General features: G+C 42.0%; 2 protein-coding genes across 7 annotated transcripts in view; both read left to right on the top strand.

The window, feature by feature from the left end:
- The first annotated feature begins 161 nt into the window (after positions 1-161).
- On the top strand, positions 162-6,841 carry LOC118327361 (putative GPI-anchored protein pfl2). 4 transcript variants are annotated; one of them, XM_035660715.1, is made up of 9 exons: positions 162-403; positions 979-3,749; positions 3,948-3,993; positions 4,270-4,419; positions 4,815-4,868; positions 5,103-5,228; positions 5,347-5,469; positions 5,795-5,866; positions 6,255-6,841. In XM_035660715.1, exons 2-9 carry the CDS (start codon positions 1,113-1,115, stop codon positions 6,290-6,292), a joined length of 3,246 nt encoding a protein of 1,081 aa, XP_035516608.1. In that variant the 5' UTR covers positions 162-403; positions 979-1,112; the 3' UTR covers positions 6,293-6,841. The 4 variants fall into 4 exon arrangements, with proteins under 4 accessions (XP_035516608.1, XP_035516591.1, XP_035516599.1 ...); XM_035660698.1 differs by having other exon boundaries at positions 4,815-4,904; XM_035660706.1 differs by having other exon boundaries at positions 4,812-4,868.
- A 144-nt stretch (positions 6,842-6,985) lies between these two features.
- The window catches only part of eif3c (eukaryotic translation initiation factor 3, subunit C), a 9,723-nt gene continuing 1,047 nt past the window's right edge, over positions 6,986-15,661 (top strand). The window contains exons 1-23 of one of the 3 annotated variants that reach the window (XM_035660661.1): positions 6,986-7,130; positions 7,982-8,099; positions 8,186-8,251; positions 8,354-8,543; positions 8,716-8,841; positions 9,141-9,192; positions 9,520-9,644; positions 9,784-9,914; positions 10,191-10,341; positions 10,528-10,631; positions 10,750-10,891; positions 11,005-11,130; positions 11,363-11,456; positions 11,614-11,801; positions 12,009-12,233; positions 12,328-12,519; positions 13,008-13,179; positions 13,261-13,420; positions 13,637-13,702; positions 13,922-14,009; positions 14,131-14,296; positions 14,507-14,548; positions 15,529-15,561. In XM_035660661.1, the coding sequence (XP_035516554.1) occupies positions 8,002-8,099; positions 8,186-8,251; positions 8,354-8,543; positions 8,716-8,841; positions 9,141-9,192; positions 9,520-9,644; positions 9,784-9,914; positions 10,191-10,341; positions 10,528-10,631; positions 10,750-10,891; positions 11,005-11,130; positions 11,363-11,456; positions 11,614-11,801; positions 12,009-12,233; positions 12,328-12,519; positions 13,008-13,179; positions 13,261-13,420; positions 13,637-13,702; positions 13,922-14,009; positions 14,131-14,296; positions 14,507-14,548; positions 15,529-15,561 (2,737 nt within the window). In that variant the 5' untranslated portion in view covers positions 6,986-7,130; positions 7,982-8,001. Of the gene's footprint in view, positions 7,135-7,981; positions 8,100-8,185; positions 8,252-8,353; positions 8,544-8,715; positions 8,842-9,140; positions 9,193-9,519; positions 9,645-9,783; positions 9,915-10,190; positions 10,342-10,527; positions 10,632-10,749; positions 10,892-11,004; positions 11,131-11,362; positions 11,457-11,613; positions 11,802-12,008; positions 12,234-12,327; positions 12,520-13,007; positions 13,180-13,260; positions 13,421-13,636; positions 13,703-13,921; positions 14,010-14,130; positions 14,297-14,506; positions 14,549-15,528; positions 15,562-15,661 lie in introns of all 3 variants that reach the window. The other 2 variants (XM_035660653.1, XM_035660668.1) reach the window with 2 other exon arrangements.

Below are 15,661 nucleotides of genomic sequence, written 5' to 3'. Positions count from 1 at the left end.
ACAGTAAACAGTGCAAATGGAGTTAGAGAGCTACTCATTTTGATAAAGAGTATTTGAAACCTTGCAGAAGACGGAAGGATGTATTTACATTTAAATCTGGCTGGTTTTATCTGGACAGTAGGTGGCAGTATTGCTCCCTGTATGGGGGTCACTCACTCTAAAACCCACGAAGAAGAAGCATTGCGCTGTGATTGGTTGGAATCATCCAATGAGTGTGAAGTTTACTGACATTTGAACCAGAGCGGCGCTGCCGTGGCTGAGATTTCACAACTTTTCGCTGTTATTTTGACATTCACTTGACGTTAGTGGATACGTGTTTCCATTCAACACACTCGAGTCTCGAAAAACTATTTTAAATATTTCCCCAGACATAAACTTCCACCAGAAGTGCCTGTTGACATCGGTAAGTCCGAGTTGTTTACCTTCTACCAACCAATGTTACTAAGCTACCATTAGCTTAGCCTCGTTTCAAATGTGTCTCATGCTTAGACCATAACATCACTAACGTAACTATAAATGTTAGTGATCCCTCTCTGTTGCCTTGTTGCAGTGTTATTGGTGTTGTGTAGTTAAAGATATGTATTTTCGGCCGACCTACACTGAAAGCAGATGTTGATTAACTTTAGTCAAACAGCCTGCAACATCCTACAGTGATCATCATGTACTGTCAGTGCTAAAGTACATGACAGAAGTGGGTGACACTGCTCATGTGCTCTCCACTTGGCTTTGTTTTATGATTATAGAAAAGGGTTTGTGTTTTGATTTGTCTATTTGTACCCACTTGCTATTTTTACTAACTACCCTCAGTGGCCTGTACATAACATGTTTTAAAAGTTATAGTAGTTTGTGCCACTAAAATGGCAAACATTTGAGTCTCAGGGCTGGAAATAATTGTGGCATATTGGCCCAACTTTAGTTTACATGACCCAGTAATGTAAAAGTGAGAATGTTGCATTAATTGAATTGTTTAATCCGCAGGCTGCAGGCACCGAGCGTCTGAGAAGACACCTGAAAAAATATGTGTGAAGAAGTCTGAGTAGTGTGCCCCGCCTCAAAAAAACCAAACAATAAACCCTATTATCCTCGTGTGAAATCAAGAGAAATTGTCTAGCATGGCCAATGAGACAATGCAAACCTCATGTAGTCAGGAATATCACGAGGTTGATGAATGCCGTGAAAATATTCCACCAGGAGTCACTGCAGCTGGAAAGCTCAAGGTCCAAGGAGGAGATTCCTCTACGCAGCCAAGTGGAGAATTCGAGCCTCTCTCTGACACCTGCACCTTTTCAACCCCAGCTCCAACAAGCAGCAATGGTGGAGTCAAGACGAAGTCACGGCTCTCTGGTCTCCAGTCTGCTCTAACACCAATTTTAAAATACTTAAATATTGGCAATAAATGTCCCTCTCCAGAGCCTTTAAGAGATGGAAGCAGTCCTCGTCTGACTGTTCCCTTTTTTCCTCCTGGCAATACCACGACAAACTGTCAAAAATCAACCGGAGGTTCTAGCCAACCTCCAAACTCGGATTCCTCTAGAAGTCATTCTGGCCGATTAGGTGACATAAATGCTTCTGTCTGCTGGCTGAATGACGAATACTTGCCAGAAATTACCCTTCTCGATGTTACGAGTGATGCCACAATGCAACTGACTAGAAACGATTCAGCTCTCCCTGACAGTGTACCAGCTACACCTGTAACAGCTGGATCTGTGAAGAGCACATTTAACACTCTCCAGCCTTCCCAGTTGAGTTCCTCTCTTCAAATATCCAGTGGCAGTACTATTTTAGGGGAAGCCAGTGCTACAACCCAAAACGACACTTTCAATGCAAAATCTCTATCTAAACAGAATGGCACAATAACCGTGTCGGAAACAAGTTCAGGTGACAACCCCTCTCCTCCTGCTATGGTCTGTAATGCTAAAGGAAACCATTCTCAACTGTTAAAACATAATGAGACAACAAGTAAAGACCCTAATGCCAAAATGGTTGACATCCCTGAGAGCATAGATGCTCCTCTGCGCTGGCTAGATGACAGGTACTTCCCAGAAATTACTCTCCTTGATGTTACTCGTGATTCAGAGTCCTCACCAGGAGTGGAAATATCCTCCATGGAGGTCACACAGGATGTGTCCTCGGTGGATGGTTTGCAAAGCGGTGTGCCTTCCTCAGAGCTCAGTGGACAGATTGTGGCAGAGCCTGGCACATTGGACACGATCGAAAGTGAAGATTTGTCAAGTACTCTAGATGGCAATGCCACCCACACCATAAGCTCCTTTGGTGAACAATTTGCTGAGAAGTCTGTGGGTGAAAACGTACCAAAGGTTCCCTTGGAAGTAACCCGGGATATTTCTACGGGCAGTGTTTTGGAAGATAGTCAGCCTTCAACATCAGCTGAGGACACACTCGGTACCCACCCTGCTAATGTTACCCATGACATTACCTCCTCTAGTGACATGTCTGTTCAGTGTGCTGCATCACAGTTCTCTACTTCTGACATGCAGTGTAGCACTAATTCAAAGAATGTCACCTCTGAGCTTCCCGATGAACCTGTTGTGACCACTAACACCGTGGAAGTTAACAATGAAGAGCTACTCAGCAGCCATGATGCGGAGTTGACCAGCAAGGTGCCAGAACCAAGCTCAAAACCAGCTGGGTCTGTAAATGGCACATTCACCATTGCCGAGCAGTCCAATCTGAGCACCTCTACCAATTTAAACACTACCCCTCAAATACCGTGCCCTCAGAATAAGACACTGGATCTTGCCCCATCTAATGTAAACAGCCCCAAAGTGGAGAACGACGCTAGAGATCCGGCTTGCTCAGTCTCTAATAACGCCACTGAAGCTTCCCCTGTTATCAGTGGTGGTTCATGTGATGTGCAGAACGTCACGTTTGATAAGCATTCTCTTCAAAAATCCAGTGGCAGTTCTGTTTTAGGGCAAGCTGGTGCTGCAACCTTTTGCCTTCAGAACAACACTTTTGATACTAAATCTCCTTCCAAACAGAACGGCACAATAACTGTGTCAGAAACGAGCTCAAGCGACAGTCACCAGAACACTTCGGACAAGCCCTCTCCTGCTAAAGTCTGTAATGCAACAAGTACCCCCAAAGACAACAATTCTGAAGTCCACCCTCTTGAACTGTCAAAACACAATGAGACAACAGCTAGTACAGACACTCATGCCAAGATGGAGGGCACCCCTGAGGGCACGTTTGAAGTTAATCCAGCTGTGGAGGTAGCTTCTGGAGATGGTCGACGTGAGAGTAAAGATCATTCCCAATCAGGTCTGCCCATGAGATGTGGCCTTTCCGATACTCCAGGCCATCAGAGCATGGATACAGAGGATGACAAAGCTTACACATTAAATTTGGATGATACCCTTGATTTAAGGGCAGATGCTTTGATCACTTCAACACCAATGACTAACTGCAAAATGTTCAACTTTTACGATGAACAACAAGAGCGCAAAACCATAGGGGCACAGAAAAAACTGTACGGGGACGGTCCCAGTAAGCCAGATGGTCAGGCGCCATCAGACGTTCCATCAAACATCGTCTGTGACCGAAAAACCTTCTTGACGCAAACTGCTGCTAAATCCGTTTTGCCTCCTTTGAAACCGGCATCCCAGTTGTTGAAGTACAAGCCAGCCTCCATACTTCCAGGAAGGTTTGAGCTGCTGACATCAGGCCTGCCCATGACGAGACAAAGAACCCAGGCCGAGGCTTTAAGAAATTCTGATGCATCCCAAGCGGTAGGATTTTGAATGTTTAATGTCTTCTGTGTAATCTGTTGTGTACAACATGTTGGCAGCACATTCTCTTTAATGAAATATATCAAATGAATATTTCATCTGTTAAAACTACTTATAAAAAAAACAAGTGAGACCAGACCACTAAACATAAGCATTGACTCTGTATTGATGACTTCCTTTGTTTTTGTGTGTTTAAAGACTGCAGGAATATCAACCTCCTACAACCTACGTGCTACAACAACAGGTAGGCAGTGTGTATTCTGTTTTTAGAAAGAGCTTGGTAGATTGCAGTTTTGTTCTTCATAAATGTTGAGGGTGAATTATTAAAAATATGGGGTGAGAATCGTAAGCATCCATGCACTCTCTAAGAGCTAATGTTATCATTTGTTTCTTGTTTTATTTTACGTCCCCCCCCCCCATTATTCAGTCATACTTTTAGCTATGAATAATGCCCACTGAATGGGAGGTGTTTGTGTGCACAGTATCCATTATCCACACTGTCCTCCCTCTTTGACATTAGGATCCAAGCAGCCCAATTCTGGCATGCGGAAACCGCAGTTGAGTGGCATCCCGTCAGGCATCCAGAGAGCTGCAGCAGGCCTCAGGCCGCCATCAGCAAGAAGCCACGCACCAGCTTCTTCCAGCACTGACAAACTCCGTGGACCTACAGGTACTCACACAGTGGTCAGACTGTTCTGATATTCAGTCATAAATATAAAAAAGAAATATACATGCATTTGACAGTTAAGAGTTTAAATTGGGTCTCGCTGTACATACAATATTCCTATACAGTTGTAATTTGAGCCCCAACAATAAACAAGTAAACAAACAAAAATCAAAAGGAACATCTAGCAAGACTTTGTGGCTACATCTTTACCTGCCCAACCAATATGTATATTGTTTTATTATTTAGTTTTGTTTCAATTTTGCCATTACTGAGGACTATGTGTTTGTATGAGTGTTTGTGTGAAGTATTGTTTGCTGTCTTGTGTAACATCTTTAATGGTCATTAATTTGAATGTTTTTGTGTGTCTTTTTTTTCTCTCCCTATTTTTATGCAAGCAGCTACTCACCCTGCGACGAAGATTGTGCAAGCAAAGAAGCATCCTTTAACCAGAGGTGAAGCTTTGCCAATAGCTAAGAGGAAAAAAATGGGTAAATACAGATTTGCTGCGAAAGGAACGCTGTATTTATACAGCTATTTTCTTTTGCATTTTTTTGACAGGCATGGTTAGTATTTGCACAAAAACGAACTGACAGCAGTTATTGTGATGGTGTTCAAAAACTGGACTTTTCTGAGCTCACTAAATGTGCATAACTTACTTGCCTCACACTTTTATCTCATCCTTTCAGATGCTCCTTTACCACCTGGTGGTGCTGAAGCTTCAACATCTTCCTGTGATGCAGCAACCCGAGCCAAAAACCTGAAACGTCCCGCAACCAGTCAGAGAGCTTTGCCAGCTAAAACCCCGAGAGATGGTAGGGTGGGATTGCATCATACTGTTCTGTTATGTGGAATAATTAAGCCAAACTGTGGTGTAATTTGTGTTGATGGACTTACTGTGAATTACCTGCTCTTTATCTTTTACGTTTTCAGATGTTGCAGTGCCAGCCAGCACCGCTGAAACATCAGCATCTTGCAGTGCTGTTAGCAGAGTCAGAGCTCTGAAGCAGCCTGTAACCAGCAATAGAGCTCTGCCACCTAAACCCCAAAGCCATGGTAAGTTGAGTGCTGAGGCCATTGGAGGGCTAATTCAATCAAACCTCTGATGTGAGGTGCCTGCTTGAGTATAAATTGTAATATTAAAATAGACCAAAGGGTTCTTGCATTAATGATGACGGCAATGAAAGGTAAGTAAAGTAGGATGTAGAGACCAGTTTGAGAATTTCAGTTCTGGATAATAACTAATGCTAATAAGGAAGCAGGAGTATTATAGGGAAGTTATAAATTAGGCAATCGCACTCACTAATCCATGTCTTGATATAGATCAAATCGAAAGAGAGGATTATTTTACAGGAATGTAATTATTCAAATTATATTGCAGGTTGTGCCAAATGTGTCGCGCTTGAACAGCAACTTGAAATGAAATCGGAGGAAATAAGGAGACTGAAAGAAGGTATGGATTGTTACTGTGCAAATTATTTAGGAAACATGCTGCAATGTTCTGCAATACAGGAAATATCAGTGTTTTTTTTTTTTGTTTGTTTGTTTTGTTTTTTTTACAATCCCTCAGGTGAGTTTTCATTATCTGTTCCGCTCATCAAATAGTTCCCTCAGTATTCACAACAGGTGGGAACAGGAAGGGTCGGTCCCAGCTTGGTTTAAAGTTACATTTCCTGGTATCAGCTGTCAGATTATGTTGTAGCTGGAGTATTAGGTTGTTGCAGAGTGATGAATTGTTATCATTTCTAAACTTTGTTCATTCTTTTTAGGCAAATAGAGTTTTTACTTATTAGGAGTTTTGAAGTTGCCGTTAATGTAATTTTCTTTTCTTTTTTTTCCAGAGCTGCTGAAGTACAGTAAACCAGAGGAAGAATGCTAATATTGATCCTGTTATATTCCCAGTGTGAATACTTAATATAATATCTGCAATCATTCATTTATAAATCTTTTAAGTTACAGTTTAACACTGTAAATATTTTTTAATTCAATAAATGCATTTTAATAATACATATGCTGATATTTAACACAGCTTAACTCCTTTAACTCAGTTGTTTAACACGATGTACTGTATGTTAAGACATTTTTTGGTGTAGTAGCTGGCTTTGGGTTAACAGTTAATATATTATTGAAATCTGCTCTGTTATAAACTGCTCACAGGAAAACTCCACACCCCAAATTGGATATATTATAAAGTGAACCATACATACTTTTAGATGCTTTAAAAGAACATTGAAAGGACACGATGACGCTTCGTAATAAGGCTGAAACCGTACTTTACCCAATGCCGGTGTAAATATTAAAGTATATTAACGAACGATGAAATGAAGACACTGTATGTGTATACACCTTCTTGCTTCTTACTCTGAGATGCTTGATGTGGTCTTTAAAGTATGCATGTATCTGAGATGTTTGAAATAAATATGCTGTGAATTATCTTAAAAGAGTTTGTTGTGCTTTGTATTTTATTATTATCCCAATAATGTCCGGTGAACTTATATTTTCGGCCGCTGGGTGGCGACCTAACCCCTCGCCACAGAGTATGTAGCTCTGCTGTCGGCCATCCTTATGCTTTGTTGATCTACAGCTCACTTCCTTTCCTGACGCAAGTGCCCGGCAAGGCTGTCGCACGCCTTTACTTGTGGCCGCTATACAGCAAAACTGGATTTTATAACCATTCAAAGCAGACAGACAGACAACAGGATAACTTCCACAAGGACGTAGGTGCGTCTGCCTCAATATTTGGTTAAACTGTGGGTGGTTATTTGTCGTTTTGGCGAATTATATTTACCGGCTACACACGCCGTGAGGCCTGGTGCTACGGGCGTTAGCTTAGCAACAACCCCGCGCCACGTTAGTGTTCGCGTTGTTTCATCAGATATAAATAACATGAACGGTATCTTGTTAACGCACAGGCTACTGGGTGTGTTTATTGTGTAAAGACTATACCGTGTGAGACCTGTAGCTGCCCCGTTTAGTGTTGACTAACTTAAATAACTAAGATAACGTTAGCGGTAGTGGCTAAGTGGAGGTTGTCGTTGCACAGCACGTACAGACGTCAATGAAGACATGCTGTACGCTAAATGAAGCTTTAAACAATGTCTCAACTAATTCAAAGTCTCATATTGAGTCAACTTAAGCAAGCAGTAGTTTCTTATAGCAGGTTGTTGCATGGTGACAGTATTAGCTGACGTTTGCTTGAATAAAACGTTTCGTACCACCAACAAACTGTATTGGTATTATATAACAGTAAACATTAACTCTAGCACCGTTTATCAAATTCAGTTTTACATTTTCCAGTTGTGTGTTGGCATTGATACAGCTTAATTGAGAAACCAACTTTAATTGAACAGTGGAAACCTGTTTTTTAGTCTTGCCTTCATGAGAATAACAAATTGATTCAACATCAGTAAATTATTAAAAACTGAGTGTTCATTCACTTTTGATTTATTAATATGAAGTGAAACTGTTTTCCTGCATCGTTTAAATGTTCCCATTCCATGTAGCACAGATGTATACAGATGCTGTAATCTCTTTGTCATTCCTCACATGTGTAATTTTGTCTTTACAGATTGACAGCTTCCTTCAACGATGTCTCGTTTCTTTGCCACCGGGTCTGACAGTGAGTCAGAGGAGTCCTCGTCCGCCGATGAGATCACCCCTAAAGCACCCGGGACAACTTTCAAGCAGTCAGTGCAGCTTACAATATATCCTATCATCAGGGTTCGAACCCCACTTTATGTAGTAATCTCACACATCCATATTGTTTTCACAGGTCGTTGCTTCTTAGTGACGATGAGGAGGACACGAAGAGAGTGGTGCGCAGCGCCAAAGATAAAAGGTTGGTGTGGCCCCTCTTTTTGAAGCAACATATATTTAAAACTGTACACTTTGTCTGTCTTGTTAGTTTTTGGTTTTGAGTGTGTACATTATTAAATCTTAGATTTGAGGAGTTGACCAACCTGATCAAGACTATCCGCAATGCTATGAAGATTCGAGACATGGCCAAATGTTTGGAGGAGTTTGAACAGTTATGTCGAGCCTTCCTCAAAAGCAAAAATATAGTGGACAAAGAGGGTGTTCCACCCTTCTATATCCGTCTTCTGGCCGACCTGGAGGACTACCTGAACCAGGTCAGTTGCCCAAAGTTGAAACACAACTCTATGATTTAGCAGCTTTGTAATTTAACATTGTGTGTTTTGCTTTAGCCGCGGTAAAGGGAAGTACATTAACCTCTGTCAATGCAGTCAGATAGACCCCACTTTTCTGGTTCAGTGGAACTAATTAAGGTTATTTTCTTTTCAGCTTTGGGAGGACAAAGAGGGCAAGAAGAAGATGAACAAAAACAACGCAAAAGCCCTCAGCACGCTACGTCAGAAGATCCGCAAGTACAACAGAGATTACGAAACGGAAATAGCTGCATACAAGGAGGTACATTTTGGTCTTTCTTTGGTCCTGTGCTTTAAAACATACAGACAATATACAGTTTAAGAGATTTTTATAACACTTCTAGATTGAAGTCCGTGGTTGGAGCGTATTTCAATGTGTAACATTGATATTTGTGTGACTGTTAAAGAGGGACAAGCCGCCCATTCTGCATTGCCACCACACAGTGGAACTGCTCACTGGGCTGCAGATCAGACTGTGGCTGTACTGGGCAGCTTCTGTGTGTGAATGTGTGTTACTGTAAAGATAAAGTGTCAACTCAGTGTCATCTGTTTCTGTGTTAGAACCCACAGGAGTCTGCAGATGAAGAGGAGGAGAAGGAGCCAGGGGATTCTGGTAAGCTTGCTGTTTATACACGTTTTTGTGTTAAATCACAAGAACTCAATAAAATGTACAAGAACATAAAACAAGCTCCAAATTGTTCATTCTAACATTAGAGTAGGTGGGTGAAATGTTTTCAATTCCGTTAAAAATTTAGTTTTAACCAGAAAATCGTAAGTAAGAAAGGTTTTACTATTTGCCACATAGCAACTTTTAATTTTACAAACATTTAAACTTTTTTATGCGTCTATTAAAATCACAGGTGACCAATGTTAAGACATAATAACAGTGGTATTGAAGAAGTATCATCTCTAAAATTCATGCTTTTTTTTCTTCTACAAGGCTCTTCTTCTGACAGCGATGCAGAGGGGGGCGAAGATGGAGTGTCAGCTAAATCCTTCTTAAAGAAAAAGCCAGAGCCTTCCTCAGAGGCCAGCAAGTTCCTCAAGTCTGCCAAGGGATCCGGGGTAAGAGGCCAGCGTGCAATATGAGAGTTTACTACAGAGAGAAAAGAAATCTGCTGCAAAAGACCTAATTCTTGTACTCACAAACTACTGTGTGAGGGGATGCCCGAGCTAATGTGCAGGCTTTTTCTCCCTCTGACAGGATGAGTCCTCTTCTAGTGATGATGATGATGACGACGAAGACTGGGGCTCAGACACTGTAGACAGTGGCAGTGAGAGCTCTGATGAAGGGGAGGGAAAGAGCGCTTCCCTGGCTGTGGTCTTCCTCAAGAAGTGAGTCTCCCTCGCTACATCTTAGTTTTAGGTTTACAACTAAAACTATTTTTTATTTTTCTAAAACACGAGAACAAAACATGCCTGTTCTTTGTGAATTTCCTTAAATAATAATTAATTAATAATTATGTACAATTTTGATGATTGAAAATTTAAGAGAATTTAATAGAAATCAATAACTAGATGAACTAATAATTAATATAACGACAAGTTTCAGCCCTAGCAGTCAAAGAAGCTCAAGCATGTATACTTAACACACACTGTGTCTTTCCAAAGGGCCCAGGAGAGCGAGAAGAGTGAAAAGAGGCTTGCTAAGAAGAAGAAGCCCAAGAAGAAAGAGCGGCTGGAGGAGGAGGGTGAGGAGGAGGGCGGAGAGGAGGTTGAAGGAGGCTGGGAGAAGGTGAAGGGAGGCGCCCCTATGGTCAAGGTAAAGACAACATTCTGATAAAAAGCCTGTTTAGATGTACTGCATTAAGATAAAACAAAAGATGGTACACCCATTTATATTTGGAGCTTGTAAAGTACCGATTGTATTAAAAGAAACAACCAAATAATGTGAATCAACAAGTGATATCAATATTTGTTATGTCATGTGATGTTTTCCAATAATCAGGAAAAGCCTAAGATGTTTGCCAAAGGCACAGAGATCAACGTACCAGTGGTGGTGAAGAAGCTCAATGAGATCCTACAAGCAAGAGGCAAAAAGGGCACAGACAGGTATCACCCCATAATACATTCCCATACGTTCCCTCCCCTGTTTCATTATGTATTGTATAGTATTTTCAAAGACAGTCATTGTTGTTTCTCTGACCTCATCCCACTCTCCGTCCGACAGGGCTGCTCAGATCGAACTTCTCCATGCGCTGGCGAACATCGCTGCCGAGAACAACTTGGGCCAAGGTATCATGGTCAAGATCAAGTTCAACATCATTGCCTCCCTGTATGACTACAACCCTAACTTGGCAGCCTTCATGAAGGTAGGAACCATGGTTTTTCTAAATGTTACAATTGCTTTTAAATTCAGGGTTAGTTCCTGGAAAGTTAGATTTTTCGATTAAATGCAGCAAAATATGTTCTACTTTCCATTTAGCCGGATATGTGGAAGAAGTGTCTGGACTGTATAGATGAGCTGCTGGACATCCTCTTTGAACACAACAACATCTTCATCGGGGAGAACATTGCAGAGGACAGTGAGAATCTGATCATCTCAGACCAGGTATCCCATTTTCTGTTTTCTGCTTTTGCTGGTTGCTGTGAAGACCAAAACTGAATCACTGTAACTGTGTCTTTGTATCTGTATTTTTATGATGTTTATATTATTTGGTTTGTCTGCCTTATTCTCATTTATAGCTTACATGGAAAACGTTTACCTTCTGCACAAAATTCATAATAATTTGTGGTTGTGTCTTGTTAGAAGATGGCATTGCAATAAAATCTGTGTTTGTCAGCCATTCAGGGTGCGTGGATGCATCTTAACACTGGTAGAGAGGATGGATGAAGAGTTTACCAAAATCATGCAGAACACCGATCCCCACTCACAAGGTGAGAATTATTTTTAATGATGAGTTTTATCATTTTAGATGTAAAAGTAAATCATAGAATATTGGAAAATGAATGTTGGTGCAAGAATCTTTGAAGTGTGTTTGTGCATCATTTCCATCTTTTCCTGGTAACTCATAGCTTTCTTGTCTACCTCCAGAATATGTTGACAATCTGAAAGACGAGGGACGAGTGTGTGGCATCATTGACCGGCTGCTCAACTACATGGAGACCAAGGGCAGCACAGAGGAGATTTGCCGCATATACCTGCGCAGAATCATGCACACCTACTACAAGTTTGACTACAAGGCCCACCGACGCAGCCTGGGCCTCCAGGCAGAGTCCAAGGTGAGAAAAGCACAGAAGTGGAATATTCCATCATCAACAGATCTTCAGTATGAAAAAAACTAAATCTTTAAAAAACTACAAATTATATTGACTTAAATCAAGAAAAGGGCAGAATAAAAAGTGGAAGCGTATCTGGATTTGAGTGCTTTTACATGATTTTTGTTACTTAGTGGGTGTGATGTGCTGAGTCTTGTGTCTGATGTTTAGTCCGAGCAGGACCAGGAGGAGAGCGAAGGGGAGGACAGCGCTGTGATCATGGACCGGCTTTGCAAGTTCATCTACGCCAAGGATCGCACCGACCGTATCCGTACCTGCGCTATCCTCTGCCACATCTACCACCACGCTCTGCACTCACGCTGGTACCAGGCCCGTGACCTGATGCTGATGAGCCACCTGCAGGACAACATCCAGCACGCCGACCCGCCCGTACAGGTAGGCAGGCAGACAGACACAAAGCTACACAAGAGAACAGCAACAACAAACCCCAAATTGATACCAATGACCTATTTTTTTCTCTCTTGTCTAGATCCTGTACAACAGAACCATGGTGCAACTTGGGATTTGCGCATTTAGGCAGGGAATGATTAAAGATGCCCACAATGCCCTGCTGGACATCCAGTCCTCTGGCCGCGCCAAGGAGCTCCTGGGTCAGGGTCTGCTCATGAGGAACATGCAGGAGAGGAATGCAGAGCAGGAGAAGATTGAAAAGAGAAGACAAGTAAGTCGTACACAAGTATTGTGATGTACACAGGAGCACTTTTGGGCAGAATGACTGAATTTCAACCATGCTGGTATCATGGCTCTGGAGGGGGGGAATATCTTAACAACTACTGGCATGAAATTTAGTACAGACATTAATGGTCCCCAGAGGATGAACCCTGCTGACTGATCCCTGACCTTCCTCTAGCACCACGTTGAGGTTGACATTGCTTCACACTTTCTTGTCCCCCTCACAATCAACTGTGATAACTTGACTCAAAGCATCCCAGTGCTCAGGTACAGCCTCAGAGCCGTTAGCGTGGCTGTGGACTCTTAGTCTTGTTTAGTTGTTTTTGTAATGCAATAGTGAGAAAGGCCCCAATTGCCTCAGGTAACAGAAATAGTAAGATTGCTACTAGCTGCAAACTTACTTAACTTAACTGAATACTTCAAGAACTTGATGTCAGGTTGCACAAAATCCTAACATTGCTTTAACCTCCCTCACAGGTGCCATTCCACATGCACATCAACCTGGAGCTTCTAGAGTGTGTGTACCTGGTGTCTGCCATGCTGCTGGAAATCCCCTACATGGCTGCCCATGAGTTTGATGCCCGCCGCAGGATGATCAGCAAGCAGTTCCACCATCAGCTCAGAGTGGGAGAGAGACAGCCATTGCTGGGTACGCAACCTGTCACTTAAGTCTTTACACCAGCAAGTTTAATCCAGAGAGGATAACTGTAGCTTTCTGTTTGTCCTCCAGGACCCCCAGAGAGCATGAGGGAGCACGTGGTGGCAGCCAGCAAGGCCATGAAGATGGGAGACTGGCGTACCTGCCACTCATTCATCATCAATGAGAAGATGAACAGTAAGGTCTGGGATCTGTTTCCTGAGACGCAGCGAGTGCGCGAGATGCTTGTCAGGTTAGCATACACCATTATCATCCATCAGTGAATTTATTTTCAAATAGTTTTACAAGTTGTGTCTTAATGATGTGCGGAATTAAAACTTTTCATACACTAGTGAACATTTTTCAGATTATTTCACATTTCAATTTAATGTGGCAGTTATTAACATATATTAATTCATCGTGTTGCCTTACATAATGCCTTATATCATTTTAATTTTCTTTTTTATAGGAAAATCCAAGAGGAGTCACTGAGGACTTACCTGTTCACGTATAGCAGTGTTTACGACTCCATCAGGTAAGCACAACATGCAGCATTTTTAAACAGACCTAGTGCCAGTCACTACTCGAGCACTGCTTTGTGTAGACCGCTGTGTATCCGCTTGGACCAGAAACGGCTCTAATCAGGCGCTCTGCCTACTGGTGTTAATGCAAATCACAAAAGATCACGAAAAGCTTAACCTAAATTTTACTGAGGGAAAATATGGTTGTTAAAGTTTTTGTGTCTGTCCTCCAGCATGGGGACACTATCTGAGATGTTTGAGTTGGAGATACCCACAGTTCACAGCATCATCAGCAAGATGATCATCAACGAGGAGCTGATGGTAAGTTTCTCTGTTCTGTTGGACTAAATTTGAATGATGAATTATGTTGTATCTTTACATGTACACGGTTTTTTTTTTTGTTTGTTTGTGTTTTAAATGTTTTCCGTCCCGTTGCCAACAGGCATCACTCGACCAGCCCACACAGACCGTGGTGATGCACCGCACAGAGCCCACCTCCCTGCAGAACATGGCCCTGCAGCTCGCTGAGAAACTGGGCAGCTTGGTGGAGAATAATGAGCGTGTCTTTGACCTCAAACAGGGCGTCTATGGAGGCTACTTCAACAGAGGTAAACAATACTTTACTGTATGCCATCAATACGTATATGTTGGCATGTTCACATCCAGCCTGTGTGTCAGTGACCACGAGTCACGTTATTCTTTTCCTGTATCTTTTACAATCTCGAAAAAATCTCATCATTGTGCCCCCTTTGCTATTAAAGGTTGAATACTGCTTTCTAAGAAAAGCAATAATAAGTGGTTGTTTCTTTGCATTACAGATCAGAAAGGTGGCTACCAACAGAAGCAATCCTACAATAGAGGTATGTTTAACCACACTGTGGTTGCACTTTGAATACAAAAAAAGCAGTTAGTCCTACCACATGGTGACCTTCCCACACCAACATACCTCTGATCTTGTGCAGAGGCTGTTCACTGTTTATTCATTGCTGCCTTTAACTATGTTGCTGACTTAGTGTGTTTGAGTTTCAATCAGTAATTAAAGCTACAAGCAGCGATGAACGGGCCTTCGCACTCCACGCAACTCGGGGTGTGCTGCAGCCGCGTCACGTGCAAGTGTAACATGTGCAGACCGCAACATGAATATTTGGCACTTAGATGGGTCTAGGCCAGGGCTCTTAACAAACGTGAAGTTTGGGTACAAATGGAGAATCTGTACTGCAGTAGGGTTAGCAGTAGGGTTAGGGTTTCCATTGTCATGTCAAGGCTGATTTACTGATATAAAGATTTTAATAACGTAACATCCTGAATGTTTCTGCACTGTATTACCAATTTGAAGTTATTCTGATCAGTTCACTAGGAGGAGTTAGTTAAAATAGAAGCCCTGAAATTGCCGGAAATGGCATCACAGTTTGACATTCGATTCAACCTGGCCAACTTTGACGGCACGCCACGGACACGCCCTTCAACATACAGTCACAAATGGCACAACTTTTAATCAGCAATGTTTTTTGACTGTACTGACCAATTTTGAAGCAGATCCGATAAATTCTCTAGGAGGAGTTCTGAAAATCACTATGAAATTCAACGTGGCTGAATTTCACCACTAGGTGGTGCTCTCACTATCCGTGAATATTATCACGCAGATGTGTTCAGGGCGGGACCAGACCAGTGAAGTTTGGAGCCGATTAGACAATGTACACTCAAGTTATAGCAAATTTGTGTGTTCTGGCGGTACATCAAAATTTATTGCCACGCCACGGACACGACCTTTAGCAAAAACTCACCACAATCATAAAAATTTAATAAACAACATGTTTTGCATTTCCTGACTAAATTTCAGCTGGATCTGATCAACCTGCTAGAAGTAGAACATGGAAGTATAAAAAATGACATTTCCTTTCACCACTAGGTGGCGCTCTCACTATTACTGAATATTATCACATAGACGTGTTCGGGGTGGGACTCGTATCAAC

Source organism: Morone saxatilis, unplaced genomic scaffold, assembly GCF_004916995.1.
Source record: "Morone saxatilis isolate NCDOM2014 unplaced genomic scaffold, NCSU_SB_2.0 Contig1, whole genome shotgun sequence".
NCBI classification, from domain to species: Eukaryota; Metazoa; Chordata; class Actinopteri; family Moronidae; genus Morone; species Morone saxatilis.
The sequence above is the reverse complement of the archived record's forward strand: the minus strand, read 5'-3'. Positions and strand labels throughout refer to the sequence as shown.

Coding starts and splice junctions, on each gene's coding strand:
- LOC118327361 (XM_035660690.1), top strand. CDS start 1,113: ATGGCCAATGAGACAATGCAAACCTCATGTAGTCAGGAATATCACGAG. Junction 3,994..4,269: donor CCTACGTGCTACAACAACAG/GTAGGCAGTGTG, acceptor CTTTGACATTAG/GATCCAAGCAGCCCAATTCT. Junction 5,229..5,346: donor AGCTAAAACCCCGAGAGATG/GTAGGGTGGGAT, acceptor TTACGTTTTCAG/ATGTTGCAGTGCCAGCCAGC.